General features: G+C 39.6%; 2 protein-coding genes across 2 annotated transcripts; both read left to right on the top strand.

The window, feature by feature from the left end:
* Positions 1–4,022: 4,022 nt before the first annotated feature.
* LOC131970142 (extracellular calcium-sensing receptor-like) lies at positions 4,023–7,058 on the top strand. Its single transcript, XM_059331434.1, has 6 exons — positions 4,023–4,243; positions 4,328–4,616; positions 4,699–5,436; positions 5,516–5,743; positions 5,882–6,005; positions 6,160–7,058. Exons 1-6 carry the CDS (start codon positions 4,023–4,025, stop codon positions 7,056–7,058), a joined length of 2,499 nt encoding a protein of 832 aa, XP_059187417.1.
* Positions 7,059–9,382: 2,324 nt separating this feature from the next.
* LOC131970143 (extracellular calcium-sensing receptor) lies at positions 9,383–12,854 on the top strand. Its single transcript, XM_059331436.1, has 6 exons — positions 9,383–9,603; positions 9,683–9,971; positions 10,227–11,033; positions 11,114–11,341; positions 11,708–11,831; positions 11,956–12,854. Exons 1-6 carry the CDS (start codon positions 9,383–9,385, stop codon positions 12,852–12,854), a joined length of 2,568 nt encoding a protein of 855 aa, XP_059187419.1.
* Positions 12,855–13,404: the final 550 nt, after the last annotated feature.

The raw sequence follows: 13,404 nt of genomic DNA, 5'->3' as shown, positions 1-13,404 counted from the left end.
AGCTCAGGACTCAAAGTGACACTTTTTATTAGGTATTTTATATATTGTGTGCCCTGCTTAGCGCAACCCTGTTACCAATACTCAGGAACCTGTAAAAGTATTACATAATATGTTGTTGAATATGTCCTTAAGCAGTAAGTAAAAAAAAAGTAATTTCCACACTGAATACACATTTTGTTTCAGATCAGACATTAATTTAAGCAACTTGAAAAATCAATCTCGCCCAAACATTGTGATCGTTATGCATGATTTTTAGAAATTTCAGTCTTTATCTATAAATATTTGCTAAAAATAATAATGAATATTATCATACACACTTCCAAAATGACAATAGGATAAAATCTAATGAGCTGATACAGTCATTTAGGATAATTTTAAGATAAATTACACAGTAACAGGGTTGAAATTAGAGTAACAGGGTTGAATAGACAAATTACTTTTGATTGTAGATTATGACATAAATCACATTTTAGAAAATACAGTAGGCCTAGACTAATACTAATGATAATATTTAAAACTAGATTTTGTTAAATTATATGTACAAATTTGATTTTACGATTGATAACACTGATTGTCTCCTCTGAGTGAACTTAAAGAGATTCAACCCTGTTACTGTAGTTCAAGCCTGTTACTCTAATTACAGTAACAGGGTTGCAAATTCATACTAATGTTAGCTGTTTAGCAGAAAAAAGATACTAGCTATGGAATGTACTGCTACTGTAAGGTTGAGAACAAACCTAGTTATTTAAAGGAACAAAGAAAACTTTGAAAATATTTTGCATTATTCTGGTAATATGAGTAACAGGGTTGCATTGCTTAGAGGGACACACTCGACCAAGGCCAATGAAATATAAAAAATATGAAAAATAGAAGAGAGGACTTACCTTTTGTCTACCCATGCTATTAGCTAATAGCTTGATGATGCAATTTATTTTGTGCCATGTGTCTCATACTTCTTCTTCTTCTTCTTCTCTGCTAAAAAGGTTTTGGTAACAGGGTTGCGTGGATGTTGTGGGACACAACTTTAATGCAAAATTGGTTTTATTTAAAATATGTTATGATTAAATAAAGTGTTTTTACACTTACAAAATACATAAATCAACAAAATCATAAAAAAACATTTAACCTTATTTTAACCACTTTATTTGACATGCATGTTGGCCATCAAGAGGGTGGGACAAGAGAAAAAGGCAATTTTAGGGGGTGTTTAGAGTAATTTTATATTTTAAATAATATTTTGGAACCAGTTTTTGTATAACTCTATTCATATTTTGTCTCAGAGTAATTATAATTTTCACCACAAATGCACGTTTTGGAATTTTATGCATGATTTATTTGAAAATGAGTGGGTGGGACATAAAATGTCCTCCAATTCTGGAATGACCCATCACTGTTATTAACCATCGTTATCAACACACCAGGTCCGGTTCCTTTTTGATTCAGTGCTTCACAATAAGTCACAGTACAGTTAAAATACAGATGTAGCTCATAGCACATGCTACATCAGTCTGTTCTATGCATCATTTACCATCTGGGCACCAGTGACATCTTATTTTACATGTTTTCTAGATTGTAGCCTACAGATGAGGTGTTTGTAACTATAGTTACATCAGTGATAGAGATTTTGTGGATTGTGCTACAAAACTATCAACCCCTGTAGTACCAGTGCTATAAGCAAAACAAGTTAATGTACAGCCCTGTAATGTCAATGTTGAACATAACGTGATAGGTTCATAATGGCCTGTTGTGCCATTTTGAACCTATTTTATTTTAATCTTTGTAGCATTTTGTGAATGGGTAGCTTACCTTGCGGAGGTATTACTCCAAAAACACTCTCCAATGCGTCTTCGGTCCACTCCATGGCTGCTGAAGGTCCTGGAAACTTGTCGGGCATAGCAACAGTAACTAAGGGGGCAGAGCTGTTGCGAATGGTCAATTGAGCCTTAAGCGCTAGCTTTACAACAGACAGCACAAAATTTTTAGAGAGGGTCCGAAACATAGCGTCTCCCTGTTTGCAGACGACCTCTTGATATAAACTGCAGGCCTGTAATGTTGTGCACACTCAGCTGCTCCAGAAGGTTATTCATCTCTACGTGGGCGATGAAACCAACGATGACCCTGGCAGTGCTCTTTCGGATCATTTCTACCACTTTCATGAGTTTTTCTGGTTCTGCCCTGTGAAATTTCTCTGTATATTCAACACACACTCCTTCTTCTTGGGCCGCGGCAAGGAAGATGCCCATGCCATTGTTGCCATAGTCACTTTCGCTGTTGACTGCCCCAACCCATGTCCAGCCAAAGTGCAGTCAGCCTTAACTATATTAGACCCATTTGGTAAGCTCTCCAGTTATATAATTAATTTGTCCAAGCTGCGCATTCATTATCATTCAGACCTTTCCTTTCAAAGTATCTTCTGAATTTACTTACCTTGGAATTAATGTGCCAGATGAATTTTCAAAACTATTTAAAGACAACTTTCCTCTTCTCATGACAAAAGTGGAACAACTTTTAAAACGTTGGACCCAATGTCTGTTGTCTGGTCAAGGAGCTGGTCAAGTCTCTGTGAGTCTCACTCTGGGCTCAAAGCGGGAGAGATTCTGCCGCGCCACAGCTCATACATTCAACGCAAGCAGCTCGTCGGGTGGCCGTGCACCGCATCCTGGAAACACTCCATGCATGAAACATCTCACTTCCTTCTTGTCTCAACAATGAAGAGCTCTTCAACTACCTCGAGATGCAAGAAACAACTGCCAGTGCCCAATAATTCAACGGGAGCCATAGTAAGATGAGCAACAGGTAAAGCAGCAGCAAAGAAGCTCACGCCACTCCCAACCAGCTGCTGTCAAACCTGCGGTCAACGTCCCTCCAAAAAGAGTAAAGCGATCCGTGCCCAGTACTGCCGTAGCATCCATTCTGATCTCTTGATGAAATTAGGTCAGTATTTAATGTAATCAATGCAAAATCAATCCCTGGAAGAGAACACAGTTGCATATTCCCCTTGAAAGCTGCTGAGATCTTGGGGATTGGCCTCACAGCGGCTAATGCCAGGCCCACACATAGCAGTTGCACTAGGTAGCATATTCCCCTTGCAGCCACTAAGCTCTTGGTGAATGGCCTCACGGCAGTTGGTGCCAGATCCACACGTAGCAGTTGCGCTAGATAGCATATTTCCCTTGCAGCCACTAAGATCTTGGTGAATGGCCTCATGGTGGCTTGTGCCAGGCCCACACATAGTGAATTATCAATGCTAGGCTCTGAAAGCATTTGGTTTTGGGGGATTTTATTACATCACTCCTCAATACCTCATGTAACTGCCTGAGGTGTGATGAGGTTGGAGCCTAGACATCAAATCCAATATGTTCTGCTGTTGCCATAAACATACACTGCATAACGTGAAAAATTTGGGTACCTTTACTGGATTATGTTGAGGCAGATATCACACTACCCTTAGAGTAAGTAGAGCCGTACTCTGCTGCATAAAATACGTAAAAGTAAAAGTATAGACAGCTCTTGATCAGTGGTCACCACCTCCCTTTTAATGTAATTAAAATTGTTATTTTGTTTGTCTTCTGTACCTTTACTGTATGTGAAGTTACTTAATTCACTGTAAAAAAAATGTCCCAGGAATGTTCAAGATGTAATGTCCATACTGAACTGCAATTAAAGAATCACAAATAAAAAGAATAATGTGTTTGTGTATATAATTAACATGCTGTAGGAACTGAGGCCTACATCAGAATTGTCTATATTGCAGGCACTTATTCCATAATTAAAAATTAAATAATTAAAATAGTAATATGTGAGTTACCGAAGCAGACACTGAATAGGAAGCACAATCGTTTCACACAATAATTTAATTGCAAGACCAAATCAAGCCTTTCCTCTCTCACTTATCTCTGATTGGTTAGTAAGAAGCCACTGAGTTCTGCCGTTTAACTAAGATTATAAAATGTCGCATTTAAGTCTTCTGTGACCCCAAACCTGGCTGGGTAGCTCTGCCCCAACAGCGTATGGATTGGAAAATGTTGCAAGTGATGACAGGGCTAGTTTTTGTGTGGTTCCTGTTGGCATTTGGAGCAGCAGAGGAGGAAGCTCCTTTGTGTCAGATCCTGGGGAGTCCAGAGTTCCCTCTGCTGTCTCAGGAAGGAGATGTGACAATTGGTGGAGCTTTTTCCATCCACAGGAAAATCACACAACCTTCATTTTCCTCTACAGAGAAACCAACACGCCTCACATGTTCCAGGTAATTTTGAGTTTTGCATAAAAATGCCTCCTCTTGAGTTCTGTCAGTAAATACATGTTTGTATTTGTGCTCTTTTTGTCTCAGTGTCAATCTCAGGGAGTTTCGATTTGCCCAAATAATGATGTTTGCAATCAAAGAAATAAACAAAAGTGAATTTCTTCTTCCCAATGTTTCGATCGGATACCGTATTTATGACAACTGTGCCTCAACATTATCCTCAATGCGTGCAGTTATGGCCTTAATGAATGGTGATGAGTGGACTCTGGGAAAGAGCTGCTCTGGTCAATCAGCTGTTCATGCTATCATCGGGGAGTCTGAATCCTCTTCAACCATTGTGCTGGCACGCACTGCTGGACCATTCAAAATACCAGTGGTAAGATTAATGCCTGTGTGTATCAGTATGTATATTACATGCAAACTCTCCTTTTTCTTTCTCTATCTTTGTGCATTCTCAGATAAGTCATTCAGCCACTTGTGAGTGTTTGAGCAACAGAAAAGAGTATCCCTCTTTCTTTCGAACTATAGCCAGTGATCTCTATCAAAGCCGAATCCTTGCCCAGATGGTCAAGCACTTTGGCTGGACATGGGTCGGGGCAGTCAACAGCGACAGTGACTATGGCAACAATGGCATGGCCATCTTCCTTGCCGCGGCCCAAGAAGAAGGAGTGTGTGTTGAATATACAGAGAAATTTCACAGGGCAGAACCAGAAAAACTCATGAAAGTGGTAGAAGTGATCCGAAAGAGCACTGCCAGGGTCATTGTTGGTTTCATGGCCCACGTAGAGATGGATCACCTTCTGGAGCAGCTGAGTGAACACAACATTACAGGCCTGCAGTTTATTGGTGTGGAGGCCTGGATCGCCGCTGACAGCCTTGTGACTCCCACCAGCTTTAGTGTGCTGGGAGGTTCACTGGGTTTTGCTGTGCCAAAGGCCAATATCAGTGGCTTGGACGATTTTCTAATCAAAGACTTCTGGGAGACAGAGTTTAAGTGTAACAATATAAACATGGATATGTGCAAGGAAAACCAGGATTTAATTGAGCTTAGAGATTATTATGATGATGTGGCAAAGCTGAGGTACACCAGTAACATTTACAAAGCCATCTACGCTGTGGCTCATTCTCTGCACAACATCCTCAAGTGCTCCGAAAGTCAGGGGTGTGACAAGACTGTAAATATTACTCCCTGGCAGGTGAAAAACTCATTATTAAACAGTTGATTTCATAGTTCTGAAAATTAATCTATTGACATATTGTCTTACTGCTTTGTAGGTAGTGGAGTCTTTGAAGCAGGTAAATTTTACCATTAACAACGGGGACCAGGTGTGGTTTGACAGCACTGGAGCAGCTGTCGCTCAGTATGAGGTGGTGAACTGGCAGCTTGGATCTGATGGCAAAGTCCAGTTTAAACCGGTCGGCTATTATGATGCCTCTCTACCTCCTGGACATAAGTTTGTCCTTAAGACTGAAGCCATCATTTGGCATGGAGGAAAAACAGAGGCAAATATCCTAACAGCACAACCTTTCTATATATATATATATATATATAATGCAAGGGTTTAACATGCAGTTTGGTAATATTTCACTTTGATTGATTTTTTTGTTAAAAAGTAAAACACAATTTTCTTTGATTCAAAGTTGCCCGTGTCAGTGTGCAGTGAGAGATGTCAACCAGGAACCTATAAAGTCCTTCAGAAAGGAAAGCCGGTTTGCTGCTATGACTGTTTACCATGTGCAGAAGGAGAAATCAGCAACAGCACAGGTACACGTAAAGACCTGAGATATGGCAATTTTCCTAAATTGTTTGCTTTCCAAACTATGTGCATCATGTTGAAGTTTGCTCTGTTACAGTCTCCTATTACTGTTTTTAGGATTTAACTGATTAAATTACAATAGAGACAATATTTCTGTTACAGATTCTAATGACTGCAAAAAGTGTCCAGAAGAATATTGGTCCAATCAAAACAGAAATGCATGTATACTGAAAAATGTCGAGTTCCTCTACTTCACTGAAGTTATGGGTATAATACTTGTATTTTTTACTTTGTTTGGTGTGCTCCTTACTATAACTGTGGCCACTTTATTCTTGATCAATAAGGACACTCCCTTAGTGAAGGCCAACAACTCTGAGCTGAGCTTCCTGCTGCTCTTCTCCTTGACTCTGTGTTTCCTGTGTTCTCTGACCTTCATCGGCCGGCCCTCTGAGTGGTCCTGCATGCTGCGACACACAGCGTTCGGCATCACCTTTGTCCTCTGTATCTCTTGTGTTCTGGGGAAAACTTTAGTGGTGTTAATGGCCTTCAGGGCCACACTTCCTGGTAGTAATATGATGAAATGGTTTGGGCCTACACAGCAGAGGCTCAGTGTTCTGGGTTTCACTCTCATACAAGTTATCATTTGCATACTTTGGCTGACAATAAACCCTCCTTTTCCTTTTAAGAATTTGTTGCTCTATAAAGACAGAATCATCTTAGAGTGTCATCTTGGCTCAGCTGTTGGGTTCTGGGCTGTGTTAGGATACATAGGACTCCTTGCACTACTATGTTTTGTACTTGCTTTTTTGGCCAGAAAGTTACCAGATAATTTCAATGAAGCTAAATTCATCACCTTCAGCATGCTGATATTCTCTGCAGTCTGGATCACATTTATACCAGCATATGTCAGCTCTCCTGGGAAGTTCACTGTAGCTGTGGAGATATTTGCTATTTTAGCCTCCAGTTATGGACTTCTTCTCTGTATATTTGCACCGAAATGCTTTATTATTTTACTCAAACCAGAACTGAACACAAAAAGACATCTGATGGGGAAATCGTGATCCAAATATAACTAAATGAAATGACAGATTTTCTTTTTTTTTAATCCGACTTGGAGCCCTTTCCCGCATGTCTTCCCCTCTGTCTCCCCCTAAAACTCTGTCACTCAATAAAGCCTTGAAAATGGCCCAAAAAATATCTTTAAAAAAAGTCCTTATGTAAACAATAACAATAACAAATAGCATTTCAAATCAATAAAAAGTCAACTTTAAAAAACTGTTGATGACTTCTCTTAATTTTAATTAGCACAATGAGGGCCTGTGGGGTAGAGATTTCTGTATTCTGTACAGGCCTTCACCATGTTAACTGTCTTCACACAAGCACAATATGCACATACTTCACCAAAAAGTGGGTGAACAAGCTTTATTATTTTCCTTTTTTTTTTTTAAATACATGAAAAAAAAACTGCCCTTGACATCAATCTCCCACACAAACTGCTCCTGTAGCATCTTTAGTACCTCAATGTATACAGTAACTAATGAAATAACAAAGATCTTAACCTAAAATAAATAAAATAAAACATTTTAAATCTCTTTTGAACAAGGTTTTGTTCACACCAGCTACAAACATTCAAACTTTGAACTTGGCCAGTGTATCTGCACTGAATCAGGCTGGGAGTTAAAGGCCTTGCTCAAGAGCATATCAGTGGTCTGTGGATTGAACTAGTGACCAAAAGTCACAAGCAGGCATAAGATATATCATAAAAAAACTAGGGTATTTACTGGGCATATTTTCAGGGTTTCATTCCAACGTAGCAAGGCTAGAATCAATTCATAAGTAAAAATTGTATTAGTCATGAAAACATACAATAAACAAATAAAAACAAGTAAAATGCAGTCCCATCATAACCTTTAATTTTCTGCAATATTCATAATAAAGCAGAATGTCGACACCAGATCAGCACACTGAAAAAAGTCACCCAACTGTGCCGTCAGGCATTCAAGTACCCATTAAAGTCTCTGCAACATTAAAGGACACAGCTTCCAAAATCCCACTGGAAATGGGGACTGCCTATTGTTTCAAATGGCACACTATTCCAAAATCCTAACAGTCAGAAAAATGTCCCATTAGCCCGAAAACCCATTGTTTTGAAGGCCTGTTGCTCTGAGAATGCAGTGTGTCTGACCCTAACAAACAGAAGCACATGGCTAATTATTATGCAAAATGACACCTGTCACCTGACCTTGACAGACATGATGTCTCCCATAGTGTTGCCCATAGTGCCCCTCTTAGTGGTCGAATTAGGTTTTGGGGTTTTGGTTAAGATTAGTCATAGTAAGGGTGATGTCAGGTTAGGCATTGTAGAAGATGACAGGTTGGTATTAAGGAATGCAGTTTCACTGTATGCAAATGTAAATTGGATGCATGATTTAATCCTTATATGCAGTATTTAGCACAACATTTAGCACAGCACTAACTACTTCCTGCATTGGCACTAAACACTGGCATTGTACTTTATCTTGAGGTGTAGAATCATCAAATACAGAAGTAATTCTTAGAAATACTGAGCTACCATATAATCTTTTTTTTCTGTATTGATTTCTTAACATATTATATGATTATTATTTTATGTCCATAACCACACTACCATTACACACACATAAACAGACACACATGATATATGTTTGAAAAAAGAAAAGGGGAAAGAGTGATTTAATTATTCAGTTTACACTAATCCATTGCCACGATACACTGCACCGAAAATAATAATAATCACACAACATATTTCCAAAGCTGTATTTTCATCTTTACATGAATATCAACTGCTCTCATTTTTGGTATCTGGGCCTGATACCATTTAAGTGTACTGCCCCAAACTAGCATGACTCAGACTCACAATGCCTTTTTTTCATTTCTTTAGATACTCTTGTAATCTCATATATTTTATTATTATATTATTTATTATTTATATTTTTTTTCTCCAGATCTTCCTTTCCAGCTTTTCTTTTCTGTTTTCCCTTTTCAGTGATTTAGATTAAACAAATACAGAATCTTCTATAGAAACTTTTTATACCATCAGTTTACAATAAAATAAAAAGCGCTATATAAGTGCACTCCATTTACCATTTACCATTTAAAACTAAAGTTGTTTAAATGCTGTGTTCTGCATCACCTTCTCCTACAACGTATTACTTTCAGTAATATGAACATTATTGACTCAAAACAGAATATGCCATCTTAAATTAAGAACAGCAAAGCGATCTGACATCATTATACAGTGATTTGCTAAGATGGCGCTGTCATCATCTGCAGCAGTATAAAACTCTGCCCATGAAAGGAGACGCTTGTTTTTGTCAGTGACAGCGTACAGGTTTGTGTGTACCAGATGTGTGACTGTGTCTATGTAATGTTACTGTTTGTGCTTTTTGTGGGAGCCTTTGGAGCAGAGGAAGACAGTCTGCTCTGTGAGATGCTGGGGAACCCAGAGTTTCCTCTCTTATCTAAAGAAGGAGATATCACTATTGGTGGAGCATTTTCCATCCATAGCCAAATATCAACGCCTCCACTCTCCTTCACAGATGCTCCAGGACCTCTCATATGCTCCAGGTACTTATTGTGTCAATTCTCTTTGTCATCACATAAAGTCCGATAACTTTTAATGAAAACTGAATACTTTTTTCTTCAGGATAAATTTAAGAGAATTTCGTTTTGCCCAAACAATGATTTTTGCCATTGAAGAGATCAACAATAGCAGCTCTCTCCTGCCTAACATCTCAATTGGATATAAAATATTTGACAGCTGTGGTTCAACACTGCCTTCAACGCGTGCAGTGATGGGTCTAATGAATGGGCAGGAAAGGACTTTGGGAAAAAACTGCTCCAGCCAGTCATCTGTTCATGCCATCATTGGAGCTTCTGAGTCCTCCTCAACCATTGTGATGTTACAAATTTCAGGGATTTTCCAAATACCTGTGGTAAATATTTGTACAATGTGTGCTTATTTATTCATGTTCCTTTTTACGAAATACTTGTAATGATCTGGATCCGTCTAATGATCAAGCTTTGAAGTGACCGTCAACAAAGACTGAATTAAGGAAGTATTAAGGTCAAAAGTCAGATGTAGATTCAAACAACATTTACCTGTGTTTTGTTACTTAATTGTGAATCTCAAATGATCTAAATGTTTTGCTGTTGCTGTTTTTCATTTCCCTCTTTTTCTTTTCGATTAGATCAGCCACTTTGCCACTTGTGCTTGTCTGAGTAACATAAAGGAGTACCCCTCCTTCTTCAGAACCATACCCAGTGACTACTATCAGAGCAGAGCCTTGGCAAAACTGGTGAAGCACTTTGGCTGGACATGGGTTGGGGCAGTTAGGAGTGACAATGATTATGGTAACAATGGCATGGCAACATTTATTACAACTGCAAGCCAGGAGGGGGTCTGTATTGAGTACTCGGAGGCCATCTCTAGAACTGACCCCAGTGAGCAGGTTGCCAAGGTGGTCAAAGTGATCCAAAGCGGCAGTGCAAGGGTTTTAGTTGCCTTCCTCGCTCAGGGCGAGATGAACATTCTGCTTGAGGAGGCTCTGAAGCACAACTTGACTGGGCTGCAGTGGGTGGGCAGTGAGTCCTGGATCACAGCAAGTCATCTGGCCATTAAGAGGTACTCAGCAATCCTGACAGGGTCTCTGGGCTTCACCATCAGAAAAACAAAGATCTCAGGCCTACGTGAGTTTCTGTTGCAGGTTAACCCAAGTCAAGACCCTCATAATGATCTGCTGAGAGAGTTCTGGGAGGACACGTTTGGTTGCAGTTTCCACTCCAGTCTGCATGGTCAGACACAGTGCTCCGGCTCTGAGAGCTTGCAGGACATTGACAATCCTTTCACAGATGTGTCAGAGTTAAGGATATCCAACAATGTGTATAAGGCTGTGTATGCTGTGGCTCATGCCGCGCATAGCATGTTAAAATGTGGACAAAGTGGTGAAGCGGTGAATCAGTGGTGCATCTGGAAAAATGATTTAGAGCCAAAACAGGTCAAAAGTCGCCTAGTGAAATGTAATATTTTGTACAATTTCCTGTACTTCAAGTTAATCACACTGTTCTCGGTTGGTAGGTTGTGACACATCTCCAAGCTGTAAATTTCACTCTTCAGTCAGGAGAAAGAGTGTATTTTGATGAAAATGGAGACCCGGCAGCTACCTATGAGCTGGTGAACTGGCAGAGAAACCAGGCAGGAGACACTGTGTTTGTGACTGTAGGGAGCTATGATGCCTCACTACCAAATGGAAAGCAGTTTAACATGAACGGAATAAACACAATGTGGGCAGCTGGGTCCCTAAAGGTAACACGTCCACCATGGTAATTTCTTCCCGTTGAAAATGAACTTGTTTTTTTTTTTTGTTTAAAATGTAAAAAGTATAAATTATCACCCAATTCTGTGCATCCATGTTATTTTGTAGCAAAATTTGTGATACAAATCATCAAATGAAATTGTGGAGGTTGATTTTCAAAGTAATTACTGTTCCCTGAGCCATTTCCAATATAACAAAAATGGCAATTATGCATTGTTTTGGAAGTAAAAGTAAAATATATTGTTTTAAAAAACAACACATAATATAGAGTGTGTATAGACCCTTAGGTTGAATAAATCCAATCAATTAATTTAGTGCTTGGATGACAAGGGAAAGTGAGTTGTGTGTTGTTCCAGAGGCCGCAGTCTGTCTGCAGTGAAAGGTGTCTGCCAGGTTTCCGGCAAGCTGTAATTAAAGGCAAACCCATCTGCTGTTTCTCCTGCATCGCCTGTGCTGCTGGAGAGATCAGCAACTCTAGCAGTGAGTAGAAGCCAGCATCTCATATTCACTAAATATAGCCAGCATTATTTTAATGTGGGCTTTGCTCTCATGACTTGCAGCTTACAGCATGAACACATCTCAGTGTTCCATGTTTTCTGTTCAGATCCTGCTGAGTGTTTGCGGTGTCCACTGGAGTATTGGTCAAATGAAGATCACAGCCAATGTGTCCAAAAGGTGATCGAGTTCCTATCTTATGGAGAAACCATGGGCGCCCTCCTTACTGCTTTCTCATTGTTTGGAGCAGGTTTAACACTGCTGGTGTCATGTGTTTTCTTTTGGTTTCGTCACACACCTCTTGTCAAAGCCAGTAACTCTGAGCTGAGCTTCCTGCTGCTCTTCTCCTTGACTCTGTGTTTCCTGTGTTCTCTGACCTTCATCGGCCGGCCCTCTGAGTGGTCCTGCATGCTGCGACACACAGCTTTTGGCATCACTTTTGCCTTGTGCATGTCTTGTATCCTGGCTAAAACCATAGCAGTGGTGATGGCCTTTAAGGCTAAAAGGCCATCCAACACAGTCCCTCAGTGTTCTGCACCTCTTCAGAGAACAAGTGTTCTCAGCTGTACTTCACTGCAGGTGTTAGTTTGTGTACTCTGGTTAACTCTTGCCCCGCCATACCCCTACAAAAATACAGCTTATGCCACTGAGAGGATTATTCTAGAGTGTGATTTAGGTTCACCTTTAGGGTTCTGGGCTGTGCTGGGGTATATAGGACTGCTGGCTCTGCTGTGCTTCATTCTTGCTTTTCTGGCTCGAAAGCTGCCAGACAATTTCAATGAAGCTAAATTCATCACCTTCAGCATGCTGATATTCTGTGCAGTCTGGGTCACATTTATCCCTGCATATGTCAGCTCTCCTGGGAAGTTCACTGTAGCTGTAGAGATATTTGCTATTCTGGCCTCCAGTTATGGGTTGCTCTTCTGTATATTTGCTCCAAAATGTTATATTTTACTATTAAAACCAGAGAGAAATACTAAGAAGCACATGATGGGGAGAAACCAATAAAAAACACAAAAAATGAGTATGCAGAATAGTATCAGTAAAATGTCTGAATTGCATTTTCATTTTCATTTAAAGACTACAAGTTAAATATAACCTTGCAGCACATGAGCAAAGTTAGACCAAAATAAATAAATACATGCCGTAAAGATTTGGACTAGGTAACATTAAAGAACAACACAATCTGCATGCATGAGAAACATGCATATTAACATTAACTCCTCTAATCCAACACAAAATGTACATATAAGCCGTTTGGCTTAAATGAACAGATGAAACAATAGTGAACAACAAACAGCTATCCCGCAACCAAAACACATTCTGATGCAAGTGTAAATCAGCATCATAGCATATTATTATAACACTCAGGAAATAGATATCTTACACACACACAAAGACATGTGGGATATGTAGAAACACGCAAGCTTCCACACACTTGAGACAAGCGTTAGTTAGCTTCATTAATAGCGCCATTTGCTAACTCGCAAAACACACAAACACACACACACACACACACACACACACACACAGATTCAATTTAGATTCAATTCAGATT

This window comes from Centropristis striata, chromosome 4 (genome assembly GCF_030273125.1).
Source record: "Centropristis striata isolate RG_2023a ecotype Rhode Island chromosome 4, C.striata_1.0, whole genome shotgun sequence".
Classification (NCBI taxonomy): Eukaryota; Metazoa; Chordata; class Actinopteri; order Perciformes; family Serranidae; genus Centropristis; species Centropristis striata.
Note: the sequence above shows the minus strand (reverse complement) of the source record. Positions and strands in the feature narration are given on the sequence as shown.